Genomic DNA, 25,142 nt, shown 5'->3' on the forward strand with positions numbered 1-25,142 from the left:
TTTTACTACCTTACCTCTATCAGTCTATCCCAAATCCCTCAGGCAGGGTGGTATAGGCGGAGTAGGGCGGGATTTGGAAGGCAGGAGCTGCTGATTGGGCACACCCAGAAAAGCCAGAAAGATCACATATCATACATGAAGGCGCCCAGCTTGTGCAGGACAGAGAGAGGAAGACACAAAGGGAAGCCAGGGCTCGGGAGGCTGACAACATGTCTCTAGCTTCTCTCATCTCTTTCCTGAAGAGCAAGGAATCGATCATATTCAATGCCTTAATAGCGCTGCTGACAGTGGGAGGACAGCAGCTTTTCTCATTCTTTGCTTTCAGTTGTCCATGCAGTCCCGTTGAAAACTTGAGGTATGGGCTGGCTTTCCTGGGAGTTCCTGCACTGATCCTGCTCATCGTGGGCTTTGTGATTAATGATAACACATGGAGACTGTTCACAGGAAACACCTATGATGTGTCCCTCCAGGAGAGGAGCAGGCAGAACCTGCAGATGAAGTATAAGCTCATCTGTTTTGTCCTTGGCAATATAGTTGGCAGAGCGCTGGTAGCTCCCATCACCTGGCTGGCAGTTACTTTGCTAAATGGCACCTACTATTCGTGTGCTGTCAGTGAGTATGCCAACGTGGAGCGCTATGACATCTTTAAGAACATGAGTACTGACATGAAGAGGAGAACTTTGGCTCAGTTTCCTTGTCCCCAGCTTGTTCAAAGCAACTTCACAAGAATCCGTGAGGAAGTGCTGCTGACCCTCAAGTACCACTCACAGGTATCACCAATCACTCTGCAAATAACTTGAAATAACTTCATTCTAAAAATAGTTAAAGGACAACTGTCCTGAAAAGAATATGGAGTCTTATTTCCTTTTAAACAATACCAGTTGCCTGGCAGCACTGCTGATCCATCTGGCTGCAGTAGTGTCTGAATCACACCAGAAACAAGCATGCAGACAATCTTGTCAGATCTGACAATAATGTCAGAAACCCCTGATCTGAATATGCTTGTTCAGGGTCTATGGCTAAAAGTATTAGAGGCAGAGGATCAGCAGGATAACCAGGCAACTGGTATTGCTTAAAAGGAAATAAATATGGAAGTCTCCATATTACTTCCCAGGCCAACACTAAAATCCTATCTTTTACTAACCTGGGGCTTTTTCCAGCCCTTCGTAGCTGTCTGAGTACCTTGCCGCAGCTCCGGTGGTCCCCGCAGACCGTCCATGATGATTGCAACCCCGCTGGCGGGTCAGGTCTTCTGTGCCTGCGAGTTCACATCATCTGGTGACGCAGTGTATGCAGTACGCGCAAGATCATGTGGATGCGTGGGCACAGAAGACCCGCTGGCAGGGTTGCGATCATGGGTGTGACTACAGGGACCGCCAGAGCTGCGGCAAGGGACTCGGATGACTGCGAGGGGCTGGAAGAAGCCCCAGGTGAGTAAAAAATAGATTTGTGTTGGCCTTGGAAGTCCTTAAAGTTTTGTGGCAGGCTGAATAATGTCTATGGCTCCTTGCACACCATGGGCCCTATTCTCAATCACACATGCGGTAAGAGATTTTTTTGCCGCTATATTACTGCATGTGATAAATTCCGCATTTTTTCCAAATTCACTAAAAATGTTCCGCATGTTTCCCGCATGCGGCAACAATGCGTAAAAAAAATTTGGGAAACATGCGTAATTACATAGTAAACATGCGGAAATCATGCAGAAAAAAAGTTGCATAAAGAAACTTGTCCAAAAAAAAAAATTAAAGTCCAGCAAACACAGCACTCAAGGCTCCAGACTCCATTTAAGTCAATGGGAAGTGAAATATATCACCAAGTACTAGTAGGTGATAAAAATTCGGTAGTTAAAGTGAATGTTTACCATTTTTAAAAATAAAAGTCGGATACTCACCTAAGGAGAAGGAAGGCTCGGCAGGGCCGGATTTGTACTTTCCAGTGCCCTAGGCCTGCTGTCATCTACCGCCACCACCACTACCAAAAAACATTCTGATCAACACTGACTATCGATCATTGGTTTGAATGGGCTCATTTCAGTTGTGCTGCTCTGCCTCCCATTCAGCCAAGAATCAGAGGATGCTCTGTCTGCTCAATAATTCCTGCAATTTGTGCTCCTGCCCAAAAGTGCACAGCAGCCAATAGTGTTCTGGGAATGCATACTTGAGAAATTACGCTGATATATGTACTTGTCAAGAATGCATAACACTATACTGGCATTGGTTGCTGTGCACATCTGGGCAGGAGCAGAAAACTTGCGCAAGTCGCAAGTGGCCAGAGCATGCGCTGCTTCTTTGTCCTCTGTGCGACTGGCTGCAGTCATAGCCACATACAGGTGACAGGGAGTGCGAGTGGCCAGAGCATGCGCTGCTTCTTTGTCCTCTGTGCGATTGGCTGCAGTCAGAGCCACAAACGGGTAACAGGGAGCGCGAGTGGCCAGAGCATGAGCTGCTTCTTTGTCCTCTGTGCGACTGGCTGCAGTCATAGCCACAAACAGGTAACAGGGAGCGTGTGTGGCCAGAGCATGCGCTGCTTCTTTGTCCTCTGTGAGACTGGCTGCAGTCATAGCCACAAACAAGTGACAGGACAGCTCAATGGAGAGAAACAGAGAACAGGTAAGTAGCAAACATCCTGTCAATACCCACTTTGGATGTTTGGTTGTAATTAGAGCGGACCTGAACTCAGAACTTCCTCTCTGCTTCAAAAGATACACAATAACATAATAACCTTTAAAAAAACATTTCTTTGTTATAGCTGATACAAATCCTGCAATCAATCGGTAGTGTCTACTTCCTGCTTTCATGGAAGCAGACATGTTAACATCCTGTGCTTTCAAATTAGCTTAGATGTTGTGGCAGTCAGGGGACACAGGAGAGATCAAATTACAACTTCAGATTGGACACAGATGAGGGGGAATTACACAGGCTCTCTAAAAAAAAATACAAGGTAGATTTTTCTATGTTTTCGTTCTGTCCTGTGCAAGAGTTCAGCTCCACTTTAAAGCATCTGAATGATATTTATTTATATTTGAAAAATCTATGTATCTCTTTTGAATGTTGAAAGTACATATGGTGGTTTGCTCTAACATATTGACAGTATACAGGAACAAAGTCTTAAGAAGGCTTATTCACAGAAAGATTACTTTTTTTCTTTTAAGCCAATAAATGGTATCATCCTCATTCAAAACTCTCTGCTTTCGCTGTGGCTAAAATGGTACAATGCTTTACTGCTACAGGAAAGGAGAAGGATGCCAAACTATACATACTAGCATAGAGGTAGTAACAGCTCAGGTGACAGTGACAGTTTAGCAATGAAAGTAAAGCAAACAGCATTTTTATTCCTCTCATAGATGGTAGAAACAGAAAATGAGTCAGGAAAGAGTTAACTGAGACCACTGCTGGCTAGGAAGAAGAAAAAAAAAACCCTAAAGCCATAAATTTAAGTAGACTAGAGATAAGAAAGTGTAATTAACAGCTGCTGGGGTCAGTGTCAAAACTGTAAAGGAGAAAGTGAAGAAATTAGCAGGGTTCACTGATGTCTTTGAATGCCTGCATTAAAACTCAGCGGAACTTAGTTCGATCTGCTTTGTAATGTAAATCCCTGGTATTTCTCACATCAACTTGTATGATCATGATAAGAGGAATTGATCATCAGATGAGGTGACAGCAGATGTTGATTGAGAGAGAGACTTGCTGGAATTGGGGAACTCTGGAATTCAGCTATTAGTGCAGAGCAGGGCCCTGGCTGGCTGCGCTGCGGGACCAGAAGAGGTGATTAATTTTGACATATGACCTCTTCTCTCTCCAAGTCATGCCGCCCTTCTTATCTTATCTGATTTTATCGCCCTAGGCCGTGGCCTTTGTGGCCTTTCCAGAAATCCGGCCCTGAGGCTCGGTCCTAATGAGCCCTCCCTCTCCCGGTCCCGCGCAGGATCCCCTGTGGCAGTATTCGACCAGTTCGGTCAAATACTGCCACTTCCGCATGCCGAAGGGAGCTTTCGGGAGCACTCGGGCTCCCGAAGACGGGCCGCTCCATACTACGCATGCGCGAGCGCCCTCTATGATGCACTCGCGCGTGCGTAGTATGGAGGGGCCCGTCTTCGGAAGCCCGAGTGCTCTCGAAGACCTCCGAAGTCCCTGTGGCGGCGGACGCAAACGGGGGAGCCAACGCAGCACCGAGGGCACCGGGAGAGGAGAGGGGAAGGCTCATTAGGACCGAGCCTTCCCTCTCCTCAGGTGAGTATCCGACTTTTTTATTTTTAAAATGGTAAACACTGGCTTTAAGTCAGAAATAAGGCGCCTCCTTTTTTTTTTTTTTTTTTTGTGAATTTAGATTTTTTTTTTTTTTTGCGGAAACTACCGACTTTTGCGGACTTTTACCGCATTTTTTACGCATGCGGGTAATTAATGCGTACAATTTTACGCATGCGGTAAATGTTCATGCGTAAACTTTTGTGAATGTCAAGATGGGTTTTTTTCAGTTGGGAATTTACTGCAAGTGCATTTCCGCATGCAGTAAATCATTGAGAATAGAGCCCAATGTATGTTAACGTAATGCTGTTGAAAAGTTGCATCAAGCGTTTCTTGTGTGATCTTACATGTTATGACACATAGTACCTTAAAAGTATGCTTCACAGCCGCTATAAATGTGCATATTACGCTGTAAATGCACTACATGCAGCGTGTTATACCGATGCAGCCCAACGCACTGCACTGAAGCAATGTGCTAGCTAGCCCCACAGGAACATCATTGCGTGGTGTTGTGATGTGGTGATATTGTGCGTTGCGTCGGATTGCAATGCATGTAATGTACAAGGAGTCTATTGCATAGTTTGTCAGTTTATAACTGAAAGTAGAGTTGGATTTTGCTATCAAAAAGATACTTGAAATGTGTATAATGTACAGCAGGGCTGCCCAATAGGTCGATCGCGATCTACCGGTAGATCGCGACCGCCTTCCTGGTAGATCGCGGCCTCTTGGCCGCGTCTCATTAAATTTTGTGGCCAGCAGCATGTTTAGCTGCCGGCCAATAAGAATGCAGGGCAGAAGACGCGGCGAGGAGAGAGGGAGGAGATAGGCGCGCGGCCGCTACGTCATGGCTGGGGGCGGCGCCGGGCATGTTACAAGCACGCACGTTGCAGGCTGCCCGGCGCCGCCCCCAGCCATGACGTAGCGGCTGCGCCGCCTCTCTCCTCCCTCTCTCCTCGCCGCGTCTTGCCGTCTTCTCCCTGACGACATTCTTATTGGCCAGCGGACTGCCTGCCGGAGGTCCCAGGAGTCCAGAGGACCCTGGCTAACCTACGCTGCAGGTACATAAACCTGACTAAGCTACACTGAGGGCTACTATACCTGGCTAAGCTACACTGAGGGCCCCTATACCTGGCTAAGCTACACTGAGGGCTTCTATACTTGGCTAACCTACACTGAGGGCCCCTATACCTGGCTAAGCTACATTGAGTGCCCCTATACCTGGCTAAGCTACACTGAGGGCCCCTATACCTGGCTAAGCTACACTGAGGGCTCCTATACTTGGCTAAGCTACACTGAGGGCCCCTATACCTGGCTAAGCTACACTGAGGGCTTCTATACCTGGCTAAGCTACACTGAGTGCCCCTATACCTGGCTAAGCTACACTGAGGGCTCCTATACTTGGCTAAGCTACACTGAGGGCCCCTATACCTGGCTAAGCTACATTGAGTGCCCCTATACCTGGCTAAGCTACACTGAGGGCCCCTATACCTGGCTAAGCTACACTGAGGGCTCCTATACCTGGCTAAGCTACAGTGAGGGCCCCTATACCTGGCTAAGCTACACTGAGGGCTTCTATACTTGGCTAATCTACACTGAGGGCCCCTATACCTGGCTAACCTACACTGAGGACCCCTATACCTGGCTTAGCTACACTGAGGGCCCCTATACCTGGCTAAGCTACACTGAGGGCTCCTATACCTGGCTAAGCTACACTGAGGGCCCCTATACCTGGCTAAGCTACACTGAGGGCTCCTATACTTGGCTAAGCTACACTGAGGGCCCCTATACCTGGCTAAGCTACACTGAGGGCTTCTATACTTGGCTAAGCTACACTGAGGGCCCCTATACCTGGCTAAGCTACACTGAGGGCTTCTATACTTGGCTAATCTACACTGAGGGCCCCTATACCTGGCTAATCTACACTGAGGGCCCCTATACCTGGCTAACCTACACTGAGGGCCCCTATACCTGGCTAACCTACACTGAGGGCCCCTATACCTGGCTAAGCTACACTGAGGGCCCCTATACCTGGCTAAGCTACACTGAGGGCCCCTATACCTGGCTAAGCTACACTGAGGGCCCCTATACCTGGCTAAGCTACACTGAGGGCTCCTATACTTGGCTAAGCTACACTGAGGGCCCCTATACCTGGCTAACCTACACTAGGGGCCCATATACATGGCTAAGCTACACTGAGGGCTCCTATACCTGGCTAAGCTACACTGAGGGCTCCTATACCTGGCTAAGCTACACTGAGGGCTCCTATACCTGGCTAACCTACACTAGGGGCCCATATACATGGCTAAGCTACACTGAGGGCCCCTATACCTGGCTAAGCTACACTGAGGGCCCCTATACCTGGCTAAGCTACACTGAGGGCCCCTATACCTGGCTAACCTACACTAGGGGCCCATATACATGGCTAAGCTACACTGAGGGCTCCTATACCTGGCTAAGCTACACTGAGGGCCCCTATACCTGGCTAAGCTACACTGAGGGCCCCTATACCTGGCTAACCTACACTAGGGGCCCATATACATGGCTAAGCTACACTGAGGGCTTCTATACCTGGCTAAGCTACACTGAGGGCTCCTATACCTGGCTAAGCTACACTGAGGGCTCCTATACTTGGCTAAGCTACACTGAGGGCCCCTATACCTGGCTAACCTACACTAGGGGCCCATATACATGGCTAAGCTACACTGAGGGCTCCTATACCTGGCTAAGCTACACTGAGGGCTCCTATACCTGGCTAAGCTACACTGAGGGCTCCTATACCTGGCTAAGCTACACTGAGGGCTCCTATACCTGGCTAAGCTACACTGAGGGCTCCTATACCTGGCTAAGCTACACTGAGGGCTCCTATACCTGGCTAAGCTACACTGAGGGCTCCTATACCTGGCTAAGCTACACTGAGGGCTCCTATACCTGGCTAAGCTACACTGAGGGCTCCTATACCTGGCTAAGCTACACTGAGGGCTCCTATACCTGGCTAAGCTACACTGAGGGCTCCTATACCTGGCTAAGCTACACTGAGGGCTCCTATACCTGGCTAAGCTACACTGAGGGCTCCTATACCTGGCTAAGCTACACTGAGGGCTCCTATACCTGGCTAAGCTACACTGAGTGCCCCTATACCTGGCTAAGCTACACTGAGGGCTCCTATACCTGGCTAAGCTACACTGAGGGCTCCTATACCTGGCTAATCTACACTGAGGGCTCCTATACCTGGCTAAGCTACACTGAGGGCTCCTATACCTGGCTAAGCTACACTGAGGGCTCCTATACCTGGCTAAGCTACACTGAGGGCTCCTATACCTGGCTAAGCTACACTGAGGGCTCCTATACCTGGCTAAGCTACACTGAGGGCTCCTATACCTGGCTAAGCTACACTGAGGGGCCCTATACCTGGCTAAGCTACACTAAGGGCTCCTATACTTGGCTAAGCTACACTGGGGGCCCCTATACCTGGATAAGCTACACTGGGGGCCCCTATACCTGGCTAACCTACACTGGGGGCCCAAATGCCAGGCTAACCTACACTGGGGGCCCAAATGCCAGGCTAACCTACACTGGGGGCCCAAATGCCAGGCTAACCTACACTGGGGGCCCAAATGCCAGGCTAACCTACACTGGGGGCCCAAATGCCAGGCTAACCTACACTGGGGGCCCAAATGCCAGGCTAACCTACACTGGGGGCCCAAATGCCTGGCTAACCTACACTGGGGGCCCATATGCCTGGCTAACCTACACTGGGGGCCCATATGCCTGGCTAACCTACACTGGGGGCCCATATGCCTGGCTAACCTACACTGGGGGCCCATATGCCTGGCTAACCTACACTGGGGGCCCATATGCCTGGCTAACCTACACTGGGGGCCCATATGCCTGGCTAACCTACACTGGGGGCCCATATGCCTGGCTAACCTACACTGGGGGCCCATATGCCTGGCTAACCTACACTGGGGGCCCATATGCCTGGCTAACCTACACTGGGGGCCCATATGCCTGGCTAACCTACACTGGGGGCCCATATGCCTGGCTAACCTACACTGGGGGCCCATATGCCTGGCTAACCTTGACTGGGGGCCCATATGCCTGGCTAACCTATACTGAGGGCCCATATACCTGGCTAACCTATACTGAGGGCACGTAACCTATGCTGCAGGCACATACACCTGGCTAACCTACGTTGGGGGGGGGGGGGGGCATGCTTAGCATTTGGGACGTTGGTAGATCTCCTGGCCTCGGCAAATTTTAAAGTAGCTCGCGAGCCGAAAAAGTGTGGGCACCCCTGATGTACAGGATAGGGTGGTAGATGTGTTTTGAATCAAGCAAAATCGGCATTAATTTGTATTTTGGAGTCATTGCATATCCTGCTACAGTACACTGTTTTTTTAACTGTATTTAGGTGAAAAAAAAATGCAATGAACATCATAAAACCAGTAAGGCTGGGAACACACTAGGCAGTGTGGTAAAGGTCATGTTTTGCTGCATGTGCGTTTTTAGTGTGTTTGCCGTGCGTTTGCATTTTTTCCCGCACATGTTTTTCTTGTGCTTTGCGTGCATTTTAATGTGTTTGCGGTTCACATATACAAAACGCACATGTGTTTTTGTATGTGTTTTGCATGGTTGTTTTATGCAAATCACTAGGAAGTCAACAGGAAGCAGAAATAAATTGCACTAAAACGCAATACCTCTGCGTCACCATTGACTTTCATTATGTGCATTTTTAGATGTTTTGGAAAAATATGCAGCAAGACCAGTGTTTTAAAAACGCACATTGCAGAACGCAAGCATATGCGTTTTTTCATGTGGCCCATTGGCTTGCATTATGTGCTTTTTCTGCAGCGCTAGAGTTTCTGCCTAGTGTGTTCCCAGCCTAATGCTTTATACACACTTGAGATAAAAGTCTTTGGTAAAGGCAAGATCACAGACCAATTTTACCCCATTCCATGTAGTATGAGAGCCATACTCTACACAGTCTATTCTATGGAGCTGCACTCCCCATCAGATAAAATCTTTGCAGGATGCTGCACACAAAGATGCCCGTACACACTCAAAAGATCTGTTCCTGCAAAAGATCCATTCCTGCAAAAGATCCATTCCTGCAAAATGAATTCATAGTCTATGAGATCTGCAGATCATCATACACACCTTGTTTAACATTAGCAGGATTCAAAAGTGTTTAGGCAACAGCATATATTGTCAGCAACAGCATAATCCACAGTACTTGACAAGCAGAATCAGACCCCAAAGATGAGCAATAGCTGTTAAATGCAAGCCAGGGGTGTGAGAAGCTAAATGAAGCAGTTCAAGGTTAGTATGCTATGAAGGCTGGAGAAAGCTGTATAAGATATCCTGTGTGGCCCAAAACAGATTGTCCATGACAACAGAGGCTTCAAGCTCAAGCCCCAAACATATGCAATGCCACTATGCTGATTAAGAGTTACCCACTCCTGCGTCCTGGATGTCTCCTGTAATCCAGCCAAACGTGGCTATCACCCAAGCAAAGATAGTTCGTGATTCATAATGCGCTCTTCCGCATGCTGACCTGGACCAGTATGATGAAGTAGGGGGGTCACGAAGATGAGGTGCACCAGTTTGTATGCTGCAATCCGCGGTGGAGGAGAGGGGAGGCACCCGGCGTCTCTCAGAACACCACGCCGGGAGAACCCGACATGTTTCGCTGGCAAGCGACCAGCTTTCTCAAGGGAGGCGTGGTTAGCTGTCCTCACTCCTAGCTCAGTGCTTTAAGAAGAGCAGTTCCGGATTCGTCATATGACGCAGCGCGCCAAAAGTCCCGCCCACCGAATGCGCACCAGTCTGCCGCCGAGAACAAGTCACCCGGAGGCAGAACAAGGGGCACAGAGGGTAGGCGGAGACCTTGATCCCACCCCTAGACCTCCACCACATGGAATGCAGGAAGATCAACAGCCACCCGCGCGTCCAAACGTGAGGGAGGGGGGAGGACCATTGGAGCGCAGACTTCAGACCCGGATATGGTATGTTATCACCGGCACCACAATAATTATCGTAGCTGCCAGCACATCTTATTCTTACACTGGAAGAAAGTGAGGATTGGCACATGCAGTTCTCCTTTGTTAAAACACAGCTTTATTGTGTCCGGCTGTACATCATTAAGAAACAGGATAAATTCCCAGTACTGATAAAAAAGTTCCTACCCAGTCCAGTATCCGGTGGGGTGAAGTGGGAGCGGTGGCTTGCCTGACGCACGTTTCGCTCGTAAGAGCGTCTTCTGAGGCTCTGCGCACGCCGGGCATCTTGCGCTGTAAGTTTAAATAGGGGAAATCCCGTGGTATCCGGCGTGCAGCAGGCCGTCGCCCCCTTCCCTTACTTCCGGCATATGACGTCACGACGACATCTTATTCTTATATAGATAACAAGAAAAAAAGAAAAAATGGGCTATACTAAGACTGCCATAACACCAACACCCGCACAGAGAGCCACACACCATATTTATATAATTAAAGGTATAAGAATATTTACACCCTAAAACAGCCTAAGACATAGCTGTTATACTCTGAAGGCTGGGGGAAAAAAGATTTATGAGAACCCCCAAACTAGAGTGTGGAAAAGATAATGACATAAAAATCAAAATCTCACGGGAGAGGAAATGGGAGGCATGTAAATATCACACACGTACAAGCGTGTGTGCAGTGGGACACCCCAGCGACCCACAATAGAGAAGAGGGCGTCACAGACTAATTAAACTGGTAAAAATGATGAAAACCCAAAAGACTCATTCAGGCCAGGCGGGACCGTGGCCTGCAAGTCATAGATCCATCTTGCCTCTCTCTGCAACAGAAGGCGATCAAAATTGCCTCCCCTTATGTTGCTATGTATGCGGTCCAGACCGATGAAACGGATCTGGTCAGTTCGACCGCCGTGGACGGATTTGAAATGCCGAGCTACCGGAGTCATCACAGACAGGTCCTTTTTCTTCTTGCTCCGGATACTGGTGATATGTTCACCAATCCTGGAGCGTAATTCACGCTTAGTTTTGCCTATGTAAAATGCCCCACTGGGACACATAAGCAAATAGACCACTAATGTGGTTTCACAATTGACAAAATGTGTCAAGGACCAATTTCTGCCGTCCGGCAGCTCGACATCCTTACCCACTCCCATGTAACGGCAAATCGAACAGCCACCGCATGTATATGTACCTATTAGACGACAGTGTTTTGAACCGGGGCCAGAGCCACAGAAATGGCTATTCACTAAATGATCCCTTAGAGAGGGCGCTCTACGAAAGGTCAGTGAAGGCCTAGGGGGTAAGAACTGTGCCAAAGAGGGGTCGTTGTGAAGAATGTGCCAATGCTTCTGTACTATATGTGTGATTTCAGAATGTTCCGCACAAAAACGTGTCAGAAATCTTGAGGTATTGGAGTGGGGCTGTCTCGGAGTGGATGGTTTGCAAATCAAGGAGTCCCTGTTACAATGGCGCACCCTTTCATACGCCCTCCTCAGGGATCTGTCGCAGTACCCCCTCTCCCTAAATCTAGAGCGAAGTCTTCCAGCCTCCTGCTGGAAAGTTCCTTCCTCAGAACAATTCCGTCGTAGACGGTAATATTGGCCAGTAGGGATGCCTCTGATGGTGTGCGATGGATAAAAACGATCAGCTCTTAAAAGAGAATTCGTAGCTGTGCTCTTCCTATATTGGGTTGTAGACACCCCACCAGAGGCATCCACTGAAATCTATAAGTCGAGAAAGGGGATACTGCGATCAGAAAACGCAGAGGTAAAGCGCAAGTTGCGTTCATTAATATTGAGAATCTCCACAAAGGTATTAAGAAGGGATATGGTACCTGACCACAATATGAGGATGTCATCTATGTACCTGTGCCACGACAAAATGTCTGCAAAAGATCAGTTCCTGCCAAAGATCCATTCCTGCAAATTGCATTCATAGTCTATATCTGCAGATCATCATACACCCCTTGTTTAACAGACATTCATCTGCAGATCAGATCCACCAGGATGGATTATTATTATTATTATTTAGTATTTATATAGCGCCGACATCTTCCGCAGCGCTGTACAAAGTATATGGTCTTGTCACTTAACTGTCCCTCTGAGGGGCTCACAATCTAATCCCTACTATAGTCCTATGTCTATATTGTGTAGTGTATGTATCGTAGTCTAGGGCCAATTTTTTTAGGGGGAAGCCAATTAACTTATCTGTATGTTTTTGGAATGTGGGAGGAAACCGGAGTACCCGGAGGAAACTCACGCAGACACGGGGAGAACATACAAACTCCTTGCAGATGTTGACCTGGCTGGGATTCGAACCGGGGACCCAGCGTTGCAAGGCGAGAGCGCTAACCACTACACCACCGTGCTGGATTTCCTGATCTGCAGATGATTGTCTGATCTGCAGATAAATGTCTGTTAAACAAGGTGTGTTTGAGGATCTGCAGATCTCAGACTATGAATGCAATTTGCAGGAACGGATCTTTTGCAGATACTGATCTTTTGTGTCTGTACAGCATCTGTGTGTGCAGCATCTTGCTAAGGTTTTTTTCTGATGGGGAGTTCAGCTCCATAGAAAAGACTGTGTATAGTATGGCTCTCATACTACATGAAGGTTGGTAAGATTGGTCTGTGATCTTTCATTTTCCAAAGACTATAGTCTGATGTGTGTATGCGCCTTAAAGGTGTCCACACACACACACCATACTTTTTTATTTTATTTTTTTTATCTGTTCAATATAAGAATCGCAATCAATTTTTCTGACTGTAAGGGCTGGAAGCCACAGGAGCGCTTTTGGCAGCACTGCGATGCGCTAGCAGTTTGCCAAAACGCTGGGCTAATGTTAATGGATGGGGCAACTTCCACAGGAGCGTTTGCGTTTCTCAGAAACGCAAACGCAGGACGTGCAGCATTTTGGGAGCGTTAGCACTTCAATGTAAAGTATTGAACCGCTAGCGGAAACGCTCAGCAAAACCTAAACTGAGCGGTTTTGCTAGCGTTTTGCGGTTCAGCACACTGTAACAAAATTAAAAATAATTCACAGAACCAATCAGGATAAAAACGCAAAACGCTAGGCACCCGCTGGGGAAAGAAATACAATGTTGCAAAACACGACCAAAAACGCGCATGAATCCGCTTGCAAACCGCTCAGACAAAACGCTAGCTTTTGCGTTTGCGGTTTTCAGTGGGTTCCAGGCCTAACAATTCAAAAATCTGACCAATGTACCACACACCTATGTTCAATTTTTCCCCAATCATGAATAAAATAATTGAAAGCTCTGCAAAAATTGATTGGAACTCTACATCAGGTAATTGACAATCCATCACACACCATATAATTCTTGATAAAGTTGTTCTGAAATTTCCAACATGTCCAATCTCCAAAAATCAAAAAAAAAAATTGGGGAAATCGGATTTCATCAATCTAAAACAAAGAAAAGCTTTTTATTTTTGGGACAACCGATCGAAATGATTGAATTGGTGAAAAATTGGATCTTTTGACTGTATGGTGTGTGGCCACCTTTAGGCCTGGAAACCACTAGAGGGTTTTTTTTTTTTTTTTTTTTTTTGCGTTTAGAGAGCGCTTTAAATCGCTAGTGATTTCCCTAAACGCTCTGCCAATGTAAGTAAATGTAACAAATTCCACAGTTGCAATTAGCAATATCACAATCGCAGGACATGCAGCATTTTTGGGAGAGTTTGCGCTTCAATGTAAAGTATATAAGCGCTGGCAAATCGCTCATGAATTGCTACACATAGCGATTTTGTGTGATTTTTAAATGACTGTAAAAAAATTATAATAATTTGAAAGGACTAATCAGAATTGCAAATCGCTTACACTTTTAAAATCACTACCAAAATAGCTGTAAAACGCTCATAATATTGCTTACAAAATGCTAATTTTGCTAGCGATAGCGATTTGTAGTGGTTCCAGGCCTTAGGTTAGTTTCACACTGTTGCACATCCTGTACAAGATTGCAGCACAAGGGAAATGTCGTAACACAGGTGTAATGCAATGCATGCAGTGAAGTATACAGTACATAAGTCTGCTTCACCACACCTGTAAAAACCAGGGCTGTGGAGTCAGAGTTGGAGTCGGTGGTTTCATAAACTGAAGAGTCGGAGCCAGGAGTCGGATGATTTTTGTACAAAATCCACTGCTTTGGTAAGTATTAGACTAAGGAGTCGGAGCCATTTTGGGTACCTGGAGTTGGAGGTTTCATAAGCGTTGGAGTCGGATGATTTTTGTACTGATTCCACAGCCCTGGTAAAAGCAACGTACCACACAGCATGCCTTGTTATTCCAATGAAGTCTGTTGCACCACACTGCTAACCCACCTATGTGAACATACCATCACAATATAAATCTATTTACGATGCAATTTAATTGTCCAACGCAAAATGTCAGTGTGAAAGTAGATGTAGGCTAAGTGCACGCTATGTGCGTTGCATGTTGCAATTATTAAGTTATTTTTTCATAGCATGAAAAATTGCTATGTAACATGCATGTTTTAACGCACGTTATCCAAAATGCACCATAGAAAATGCATTAGGATAATGGGGTCTGTTACAAGGCAGAGAAGTAAACATGTCAAACCATTTCTTTATTACAGCTAGAACAAAACCTGAAAGAGAACCCATGGCTGTGCGGTGGGGGGGGGGGGGGGGGGGCAAATGGGACACAGAGGCATGTTCCCTGCCTCATGTCTCTGTGTGTCCCCCCACGCCACTCTCTGCCCCCCCACCGCCGCGCTATAACCCCTGAAATTAGTGACAATGATGGTCACTATTCCGGAGAGTAATGGGAGGAGAAGGATTTCCTGCTCAAAACACCCACTGGGGTCATTCTTGCAGGCTTTCCACATCTCCCTAGCCGTGCCCCCTGCTACACCCCCCCCCCCCCTCCCAACCCACCGATAGCCTGCTGAGAGAATCTCTCCAGTGTCCAGACCCCCAGAGGTCACGAATGTAAATGTATGGAGTTGCAGACCGGCTGCCCAATCTCCTGGATCAGGTAGTTTTTTTTTGTGTGTGTACACCTAGGGCTCTCTTGAAATAAATCTGCAGTGTGTCTACTTCCTGCTGTCATGGAAGCAGAGTTGACCAAGGCAGCCAGCTGACACAGATGAGAGATCAAATTACACTGGTGATTAGTCACAGATGAGGGGGAATTAGTCAGGCTAAACTCTCTAAATACATAAAGGTGCATTTCACTCGGTTTTCCTTCTGTCCTGTGCAAGAGTTCAGGTCGCAGGTGAGCAGGCTGAGCTTGTATGGGCAAGGTTTGTATGCATGTTCCATGATTGCATAAAGTCATTTCAGTTGTTTCATGTGGGGTGTCCAGAGGCTTATTCAGTGGTATCTAACTTTTTTTTCCCCTTTACATAACAGGTCTACTATAAATTCAGCGTGGGTGCTCCTATGTTTAGTAAACTTCTCAAACGAACCTCTGTAAATTGGGAGGGGGCGCGCAGCAAACGTTCACTTGCCTATTGTATGTTATCCTCCATCTTCTCTGTCCCTGCACTGCAGGTTAAGTACCTGTTGTGATGTCACCTGGCACTGGTCTCTGCAATGCATGCTGGGAGAGGTAATCCTGCTAATTGACTACATCTCCCAGGATGTGTTGTGTTGGCTGGGGATGTCCAGTATCAACATGGGTACTTCAACCTGCTGCACAAGGAAAGAAAAGATGGAGCCCTGCATATAGACTGGGGACTACGGAGCAGACCCCTGTAGGTAAGTACTTGCTGCCCCTCCAAAAAACCCTCTCCCAAGGTAAGTATCTACATTTTTGCCTTAAAGGGAACCTAAATCCAATAGAAAAGAGTTTTACTTACCTGGGCCATCCTGTGCCCTGGACGTCAACCCTGAGTCCTCCGCCGCCAGCTAGTTTTTGTTTTTGCCGACTGAGACAGCAGGCCGCCACGCGTATCATTACACGCGTTGCCGCGGTTACAGGACGCTATAGTGTGTGTCAAACGTATCTTTGTATGCGTTGCACCTGCAACCCAACTCCGATTCCTCAGTTCATGAAACTTCCGACTCCAGCTCTGACTCCAGGTACTCAAAATTGTTTCGACTCCTCAACTCCACAGCCCTGAATATATGGGTTTTGAACAGTTTAGCAACCATGCATGTACATTTGGGTTGGTTTGGCCGCACACCACACATTACATGCAGTACCCCTTAACTAAACCGTAACTGCCCTGCATGTCAACCACTAACACAGTGCAGTAACCAGCACTGCCATAGATTACGGTTTTCTTTGTTTTTATTTAAAGGGTAATTTCCCTTTTTAATGTCTGCATTTCTATTCAAAACTGTGATGCCATTTAGATCTGATACCTGGGTGTATTCTTTCTGCTAATAGACTCCCGTTCCTCATTTTCTTGTTTGGTGATTTAACGATAGGCGGGAGAATGAATGACTGACTGACTAATGCTGTACCCTAAACACGCCTGTTCTTGTCATTAGAGAGGTTTTTCAGGTCTATGACCTGACAAATCAGGTTTGTGTTTATCCACCTGTTGGATGTTTGCCAGTACAAGTGAGAGATACTTTTCAGGAACTATTCAGCTGCTAATTTTTGTTTTTATTGAAGCTCCTCTAAGGAGCTTGTCTTAAGTTGCTTAAATGTTTTGCTGTATTTAAAAATGATGATGAAAATTATATTACATTTATTGTTTTACTGCAGTACAGTGTAGCAGAAGTGTTTTCAGATTTGGATGGTCTGCTTCCCAGTGTGTGCATCCTAACTGCTGCAGTTCGGCTGCATTTAAATTGCACCCGAATTACACTGGTAATTCAGCCGTCCTTCTTTCAGAAGGCCGGCTGAACTGCACATTTGCCGAGCCGTTCGGCCTCCTGTCTGCCGCCCACCAATGTAAGTCGGGTGCAATTTAAATGCATCCGAACTGCAGCAGTTGTAACACCATGCCTGTCAAGGGTTGACACGTGGTGGTGGTACTGGGCGGCAGAGAACTGTGACATGTTGAATCTGAGAGCGGCTGCGGCCACACTCAGATCTTACTCTGTGTGGAGGCCGGCGCCTGTACAGCACCGGTATCAGGAGCTAATAAGCGTGTGGCCAGTGCAGGAGAGCAGCTGACAGACGGTGACTTCAATGCTGGTCAGCTGTCTGTGTAAAGGGCCCTATACAGTACAAGTGAACAGGAGCCTGTAGTCTAGCTGAGTGGAAGTCTCAATAGCCGCTTAGCAGGCTCTAAACAGACTTCCATTGTGTGTTGTGCCTAAAGTACACCTGAAGTGGGGAAAAGGGAAACAAAAATATTTACCTCCAGTTGCTGGAAGCATCTTGATGGTCCACAGGCTTTCCAGATCCCAATAGAGCACACCTTTCCAGGGTCAGGCAGGGTTCCTCTTCATCTTCTACTCGTGCTCCTGGCCATGGCACCCCGGCTGGACATCAGGGCGTTGGAGTTGGAGACATTTTGGGTACCTGGAGTGGGTGGTTTCATAAACGTCGGAGTCGGGTGATTTTTGTACTGACTCCACAGCCCTGCTGGACATGCCAGCACAAGCAAGGACTGTGCATGCCTGGTAGAATATTAATAGCACACGCCCAGTCCAGATACTCTCATTTACAGCCATGAGTACTCCAGGGAAACCTACCTGCACCACTCACTGATGAAATGTGCATATCATGAGTGAAGCACTCGCACATGCAGTGGCAGGCTGCATACCACAACCAGCACCCAAGTTTGGATTACACAGTATACTATCCATTGGGACTAGTGCTCGGCTAAAGTCAGTAAGCCCATTCTGGGCTCAGGCTTATTATCAGTGAGATTACTTTCTACTAATACAGTTGGAGTTGGATTGCTGAACTTTATCAAGAAGTTTTGAACAGAGGCGCCAATGTAGAATGAAACAGTCTAAAAACTGTTTAAAAGGGGGAAGTTGGTGAACTTACCTCCCTTGAGAAGACACAGACTAAGTTGTTTTTTTTCAGTAAGAAAAACGACATTTTAATCGTAACTCCAATATGCACTGCGTTTCACGGGCAAAACTCCCGCCTCATCAGGCAATTCAATGGAGAAAAGGGAACTAGTGCAGGTCTGTGTGACAGCCGAGCGTCACACAGACCTGCACTAGATTCCTTTTCGGCGGGATGACGTCAGCGACGTCGTGACGTCAAAGGGGATTCCTATCCACCCCATAGAGCTGCCTGGCACTGATTGGCCAGGCAGCGCACGGGGTCTGGGGGGGGCGGCTGCGGCGCGACGGATAGCGGCGGATCGGCGGGTAGCGGCGGCGATCGGGCACTGCAAGCAGCTAGCAAAGTGTTAGCTGCGTGCAGCAAAAAAAAAATTATGCAAATCGGCCCAGCGGGGCCTGAGCGGTGCCTTCCGGCGGCATAGCCCGACCTCAGCTCGGGCTTACCGCCAGGAAGGTTAAAACTTCTTGATCTAGTCTAGTCCACTACTGGTGGAGGGGTATACCCCTATTCTGCCTATCTACAGAGAGCGACTTCTTCTTAAAGGGATACTGTAGGAGGGTCGGGGGAAAATGAGTTGAACTTACCTGTCGGTGATGTCGATCGGTTTGCAGGTGATTGTGATGTCGGTCGTTTTGCGGGCGATTGCGATGTCGGTTTGCAGTTGATGGCGATGTTGGTCGGTTTGCGGGCGATCGTTTTGCGGGTGTCACTCGCGTTTGTGCCGACGATCGCGGGTGTCACTCGCGGGGGGGGGGTGGTTGTGCCGACGATCGCGGGTGTCATTTGCGGGGGGCCATTTGCCGACAATCGTGGGTGTCACTCGCGGGGGGGGGGGGTTGTGCCGACGATCGCGGGTGTCACTCGCGGGGGGGTGCCGACGATCGCGGGTGTCACCCGTGGTGGGGGGTGGGGGGGCAGCCTGCAGCTGTCACTCAGGGTGTCTGGATGGGGAGGGAAGGAGTCGAGAGGGACCAGCCAATGAGGCTGCAGCAGGGCTGGATAGGGAAATGAAGGGGTGGTGCAGGGAGGGCAGTAGAGAGGAAGTAAGACCTTCCCATACTGCTTTGCAGGCTGACTGCGGCTTTTTCAGTCTGATGCGGCCTCCTAAACAGCCTGGAGATGAGGAAGGCTGCTATTCAGCCCACAATAAAGTAAGAGTTTTTTTACTTCAGTATTGATATTTGGCTTCCTTCCACACTGTTTAACACAGGGGAACATAGATAAAAATTACTTGTTTTTGCCTGACAGTTACTCTTTTTAAAGTCTGAAATTCCAGAAGTTAACGGGAGGCGGGGCTGGAGCATTGGGGAGTGGCTGCACGGGCACAGGCTGTATGCGGGGGACCATTAGAAGCCCTGGGTAAGTTCAACTCATTTCCCCCCCCCCCCCTACCTGGCTGGTAACCTACACTTGTGAGTATATTTATTGTTGGTTTATTCTAACCAGTTGGACCATAAAACTACTACACTATATATCGGGCTCTTGTTTTTGTTTTGTTGTTTTTGTTTTCTCGGATTGCTGAACTGATTGAGTACTCTCATTTGCACATCCCGGAACTTTGCTATCACCATTCAGTTGAAGAGCTCTATTCACATTAGCGTTTTTTGCGGAGCCGGACGTACGTATCGGGATCAGGTAAAAACTCAGTTTTTTTTTACAGCCAGTGTGCTGTAAACTGTCAGTTTTCTATTTGTTCCTATGCAGCTGCAAAACCTTCCGTTTCCGTTCCGCTGGACACAACGGTCCGGGAAAAATAGGTCCTGCTGCATTATTATTATTTTTTTTTGTTGTTGTTGTCTGTCAAGCGGATTGGACAACTGATCCGTACAAGCGGATGGATTTGAACGGATCCATTGGATTGGAGCCATATAACATACCAGACTGTTTGTGCAGTACACGTTCCGCTTCTGTTCTACTCAACACTAATGTGAACCGGGCCTAACCTATGTGTTGTGTGACGTGTGCGAGTCGTGCATATCAGTTGGCTTCATTTTTAAGTTTGTTATTGCTGCAGCAGATGAGAAATTTTTCATGTTGCTCATACAATACACATATGGCTCTGCTTCATGTGTTAAATGACTAGTGTGACCCTCACTGATAAGAAATTCCCCTTTTTAACTCTTTCTTGCTCTCACAAGCCATTTTCTGCTAGGAAAGTGGTTTATAGTTGGAATTTCTTATCTGTGAGGGTCACGCTGTAGTCCCTTCCTGTCTGAGTCAGGACTGAGTCAGCCACTTACATACCTGATATTTAACTATTTCAGGCAGAGAAAGGAAAAAAAAAGAACACTGCATAGTTATTTGTGTGCTGGGCACTGTACATACCCATGTCTTTTTCATCATGTCACATGTCACTTCGGGTATCCTTTAATTACATACCTGTTTTTTTTTGTTTTTTTTTTTTTTTTTTTTTGAGGTTGCATAGTCCCCCAATACTTTAACTACTACTGATGTTGCATAGTGTCTACTGTAGACACTTTTCCCTCGAAGTGGAAAAGCACCATGGTCCTTGGGTAGGCATTAGGTAGCTATACTTGTCACCAGGTAGCCAGAGATCCCCCAGTGTTACCATCTGTATAATGCAGCCAAAGGTACCCCCTAGTATAGGGTAGCTAGGGGTGTCTATTGGTACAGGCTGTCCCCTACTTACAAACAGGTTCCGTTGAGGGAGAATTTTGTTATAAGTTGAGTCCTGTGTTAAACATGGTGAAAAGTGGATAAATCCTTTCCAGACAACTCTGGATTTGAACAGAATAGTATAAAATTATGTTTTTATTTATTTTCAATGTGCTTTTGTAGGGAACCTAAAGTAATTGGGGGAAAAAAGCCAGTTTAACATACCTGTGGCTTCTACAGGCCCCCTGCAGCCGCCCTGTGCAAGAGCCATCACTGAGTGTTCCTCCAGTTCCCCGCAGCACTCCACTTTCAGTTCTGGCTACTCAGCAGCACACGTACTCTATCGCAATCCCGTCACCGGGAGCGTCCGTATGAGAAAATATCTACTGCACAGGATGGCTCCGGCCACGGGAGTGCGATCGAGGACGCGTGCGGCAAGGGCCGTGCATGTGCAGTGGTCATCGACTCGCTGAGTCCTCGTAACTTAAAGTGGGGCACTGCAGGGGACTGGAGGAACCCTCAGTGATGGCACAGGGCAGCTGCAGGGGGCTGATAGTAGCCCCAAGTAAGTTAAATTTGCGGTTAAAAACCCCTTTACCGCATGTGTGATTGTGAATAGAGCCCAATGTGGGTCCATGCATACTCAACCCTTTTGCGTAACATTGCATCAACCATATTTCACAAAATTTCCAATTAAAGTACTCAATGCTTAAATATCACTAATCGTAGTACAGAGAGTGCCTGTTCTCCTTCTTAGCTAGGTTTCGGTGTTACCCCATCATCAGGGGAGCAGGATATAGGAGGTCCTACTGGGACCTCCTGAACTTATTCAAAAAGAGCTTGATGAATATGTTCTTGAGGCCATCCTGTCTGTGAACAAGTATCAATCACTACAGGCTTGAGGTAAAAGTAATATGCTGCCTGTGTATGGTGTTTAGGCCTCGTTCACATCATGACAAGCTTCCGTGCGCATTTGGAAGCACGCCTGATGTGTGACACGCAAGAATGGCAGGAGGGCATAGACAGCCCTTCTGACGTTCACATCATAGGCGCTGCACAGCACTATGATGCACTTGCGTACTGCTGCATGCGTTCTGTCCGCAAGCGCAGCGCTGATACATTTACTGTAATGAATGGGATCAGCGGTGCAGATGGTGTGCGATCGTACGTGTTGCATTTTGATCACACTGCCATCTGCGCGATGTATACATTTTTACTAATAAATACCAATATCAAGGTGATTGACTGAGTATAAGCAGATTTACTTTTGTGTTAGTGTGTTTTGTATAATGTCTATACTTAAAGGGGCAGTATTTTGAAATTGGCCTTTTTACTTCATTACATATAAGTTATGTACAAGTGGAGTAATACTTTAAACACGTTTTAGTGGCTGAACAAATGTAATTAGTACACTGGCATTACCTATTTGCAGCAAGGGAGCCACGTCAGAAGAAACATTTACTGACGCCAATTTAGACCATACCATTATGCTGTAGGAGGCAGCTAAATCGGCTGTTTGGGATGGCATTATATTTCCCCCTTGAGACGTTAGAAATAGGATCCTCCACCTTGTAACTGCACTCTCGTGCAGTTCTTCAGCTCATGTGAGCCGCGTGACGTCACCGCACTTCACAGATCCTAATGCTGCCTGCCGAGGCCCCTTCACCGCTGCTGGCAAGGCCACGGACACCTATTGCTGTCCGTTGCTGTGGTTACCAGCGTTCAGCTCTGCGCAGGATTGTGGCGGCAGCACGGAGCAGCCACGAGTTGTAGCTGTGTCCTGCTAGCATCTAACATTACGATTAAAGTTGTTTTAGGCTAATTTCACACCAGGACGTTGCGTTAGAGGGGGCGTTAAGGTCGCATAACGTCCCCCTAACTCAACGCCTGGTGGTGCTGGATCTGGACGTCAGAGTGAGCCGCGTTGTGCAGCTCACTCTGGCGTCAGTGATGCGCACTCTTGTGCGCATGCGGCATCACGTGGTCCCGCCGGCCAATCGCCGCACAGAGCGGCTGCTCCAGGAAGTAAACACTGCACGTCATAACGTGCAGTGCATATTAATTGGCCATGTGCCTGGCCGCTCTCCGCTCCTCCCCAACATTATTGAGCATGTGCAAGCAGTCTAACGCGGCTCAGCCGCGTCCAAAGTACTGCATGCAGTACGTTGTCTTGTGACGCAGTGTTACAATGTAACGCAACATCCGCACTGTGAACAGCCCCATTGATTTTTCATTACTGTGCGGTGGGCTGCGCTACAGGCTGCTCTAACGTGCGCCTGTAACGTCCCACTGTGAAACCAGCCTTATTCACGAGGCAAGCATTCTTAGAAAGAAAGAGTTACATTTTTACTGCTTTCCTTCTAAGAATGCTTGCCTCGTGAACACTTTAATCGTAATGTTAGATGCTAGCAGGACACAGCTACAACTCGTGGCTGCTCCGTGCTGCCGCCACAATCCTGCGCAGAGCTGAACGCTGGTAACCACAGCAACGGACAGCAATAGGTGTCCGTGTCCTTGCCAGCAGCGGTGAAGGGGCCTCGGCAGGCAGCATTAGGATCTGTGAAGTGCGGTGACGTCACGCGGCTCACATGAGCTGAAGAACTGCACGAGAGTGCAGTTACAAGGTGGAGGATCCTATTTCTAACGTCTCAAGGGGGAAATATAATGCCATCCCAAACAGCCGATTTAGCTGCCTCCTACAGCATAATGGTATGGTCTAAATTGGCGTCAGTAAATGTTTCTTCTGACGTGGCTCCCTTGCTGCAAATAGGTAATGCCACTGTACTAATTACATTTGTTCAGCCACTAAACGTGTTTAAAGTATTACTCGACTTGTACATAACTTATATGTAATGAGTAAAAAGGACTATTTTCGCAATACTGCCCCTTTTAAAAATAGGTATTCCTAATGAAAAAATTAACTCATAACAAGTATCTTCTCTTTCAGGTCAGCGGTTGGCTTTTGATCGCGTGTGTAGCTGTCATATTCTTCTTAGTTCTGTGTGTAGCCAGGTGTTGTTCACCTCTTGTTTACCTTCATCTGAGGTACTGGACCAGCTATGTCAATAATGAGCAGACTGTCTTTGAACAAGCAATGGATCAGCACTCGAAGATTTATGCTACAGAGAATATCAAAAAGTTTTTTGGATTCACTCCGGGGAGTAAAAAAGTTTCTGAAATTCGCATACCATCACGTTTGGATTGGAAGACTATTTCTGGATTGGATCTTCTTAAAGTAGTGAATCAAGACCATTGTCATTACAGTCTCCTTCATGCATGGGCCGATGAAGAAGATCAGGGAGATGAAAAGATTATTCCTATCAGTTTAGAACCGGTCTCTGGAGAAGGGTCTCCATCTACCCTTCCAAATCCACCCCAAACTGTATAAATGTTATAGCTCCATTATGCTCTGCTGTTCTAGGGGAGTTGGGTAAAGGAGTAAAAATGGTACATCCATTGGCCAACACCCATAATGAAGCTGGAATAGAATTGGACTAAGTTATATGTTTATAAATGCACTACAATTTGAAGTGGTACTTCAGACCAAAGTTTTGTTTTAGACGTCAGGTTAATGCCTACTGTTTTTATCTCATTTTGGGAGAATAACCATTTATTTCATTTCTAGAGACCTAACAAGTTTTATTAAAGGGGCACTATGGCTAAATTCTTCTATTTTAGTCACTTTAACATAAATATTTATTTTTGCAGCAATGTTATTGACATTTAATGTGGCTGATTGTTTTTTTTTTTTTTACACTGGCAATATCTATTTATTGCAAATGAGTCACGTCAGAAGATTTACCTTTACCTTACTGACGCCACTTCAGCATAATCCATTTCGTTGTAGGAGGCATCTGACCTGTGTTTGCTTTGCCGTTTGCTTCCCCCCTCTGGTCCGCTCTGAGGATTATTCCAACTGTAACTGCACACTTTGCGCAGTTACTGAGCTCTGTGCAGCCGCCGTACAGCGCAGAACGGCTCTATACTTTCACGCCGAGGACCCCTTATTTGAAGCTGGCACAGCGACGGACACCTAATGTTGTCCGTTGCTGTGGTAACCAAGTGCGCGCTCTGCACAGACAGACAGCCGCTGCGTAATATTGCAGACACAAGCGCTATTGCTGTGTTCTGCGCTGTACGGCGGCTGCACTGATCTCAGTAACTGCACAAAGTGTGCAGTCGTTGGAATAATACTCACTGAGCGGACCAGAGGGGGGAAAGCAAACGGCAAAGCAAACACAGGTCAGATGCCTCCTACAACGAAATGGATTATGCTGAAGTGGCGTCAGTAAAGTAAATCTCCTGACGTGACTCATTT

The 25,142-nt window shown here is 47.2% G+C and overlaps 1 protein-coding gene across 1 annotated transcript; it reads left to right on the forward strand.

Moving 5' to 3' along the window:
• The first annotated feature begins 111 nt into the window (after positions 1–111).
• Positions 112–24,499, forward strand: CALHM4 (calcium homeostasis modulator family member 4). Its single transcript, XM_068231336.1, has 2 exons — positions 112–770; positions 23,772–24,499. The coding sequence occupies exons 1-2, from the start codon at positions 210–212 to the stop codon at positions 24,210–24,212; spliced, it is 1,002 nt and encodes a 333-aa protein (XP_068087437.1). The 5' UTR covers positions 112–209; the 3' UTR covers positions 24,213–24,499.
• The last annotated feature ends 643 nt before the right edge of the window (positions 24,500–25,142 follow it).

This window comes from Hyperolius riggenbachi, chromosome 4 (assembly GCF_040937935.1).
Source record: "Hyperolius riggenbachi isolate aHypRig1 chromosome 4, aHypRig1.pri, whole genome shotgun sequence".
Taxonomy (NCBI): Eukaryota; Metazoa; Chordata; class Amphibia; order Anura; family Hyperoliidae; genus Hyperolius; species Hyperolius riggenbachi.

Excerpts from the sequence above, each read along its gene's own strand:
- CALHM4 (XM_068231336.1), top strand. The coding sequence starts at position 210 with ATGTCTCTAGCTTCTCTCATCTCTTTCCTGAAGAGCAAGGAATCGATC. Across the intron at positions 771-23,771 it reads CCCTCAAGTACCACTCACAG|GTCAGCGGTTGGCTTTTGAT; the intron begins GTATCACCAATC and ends CTTCTCTTTCAG.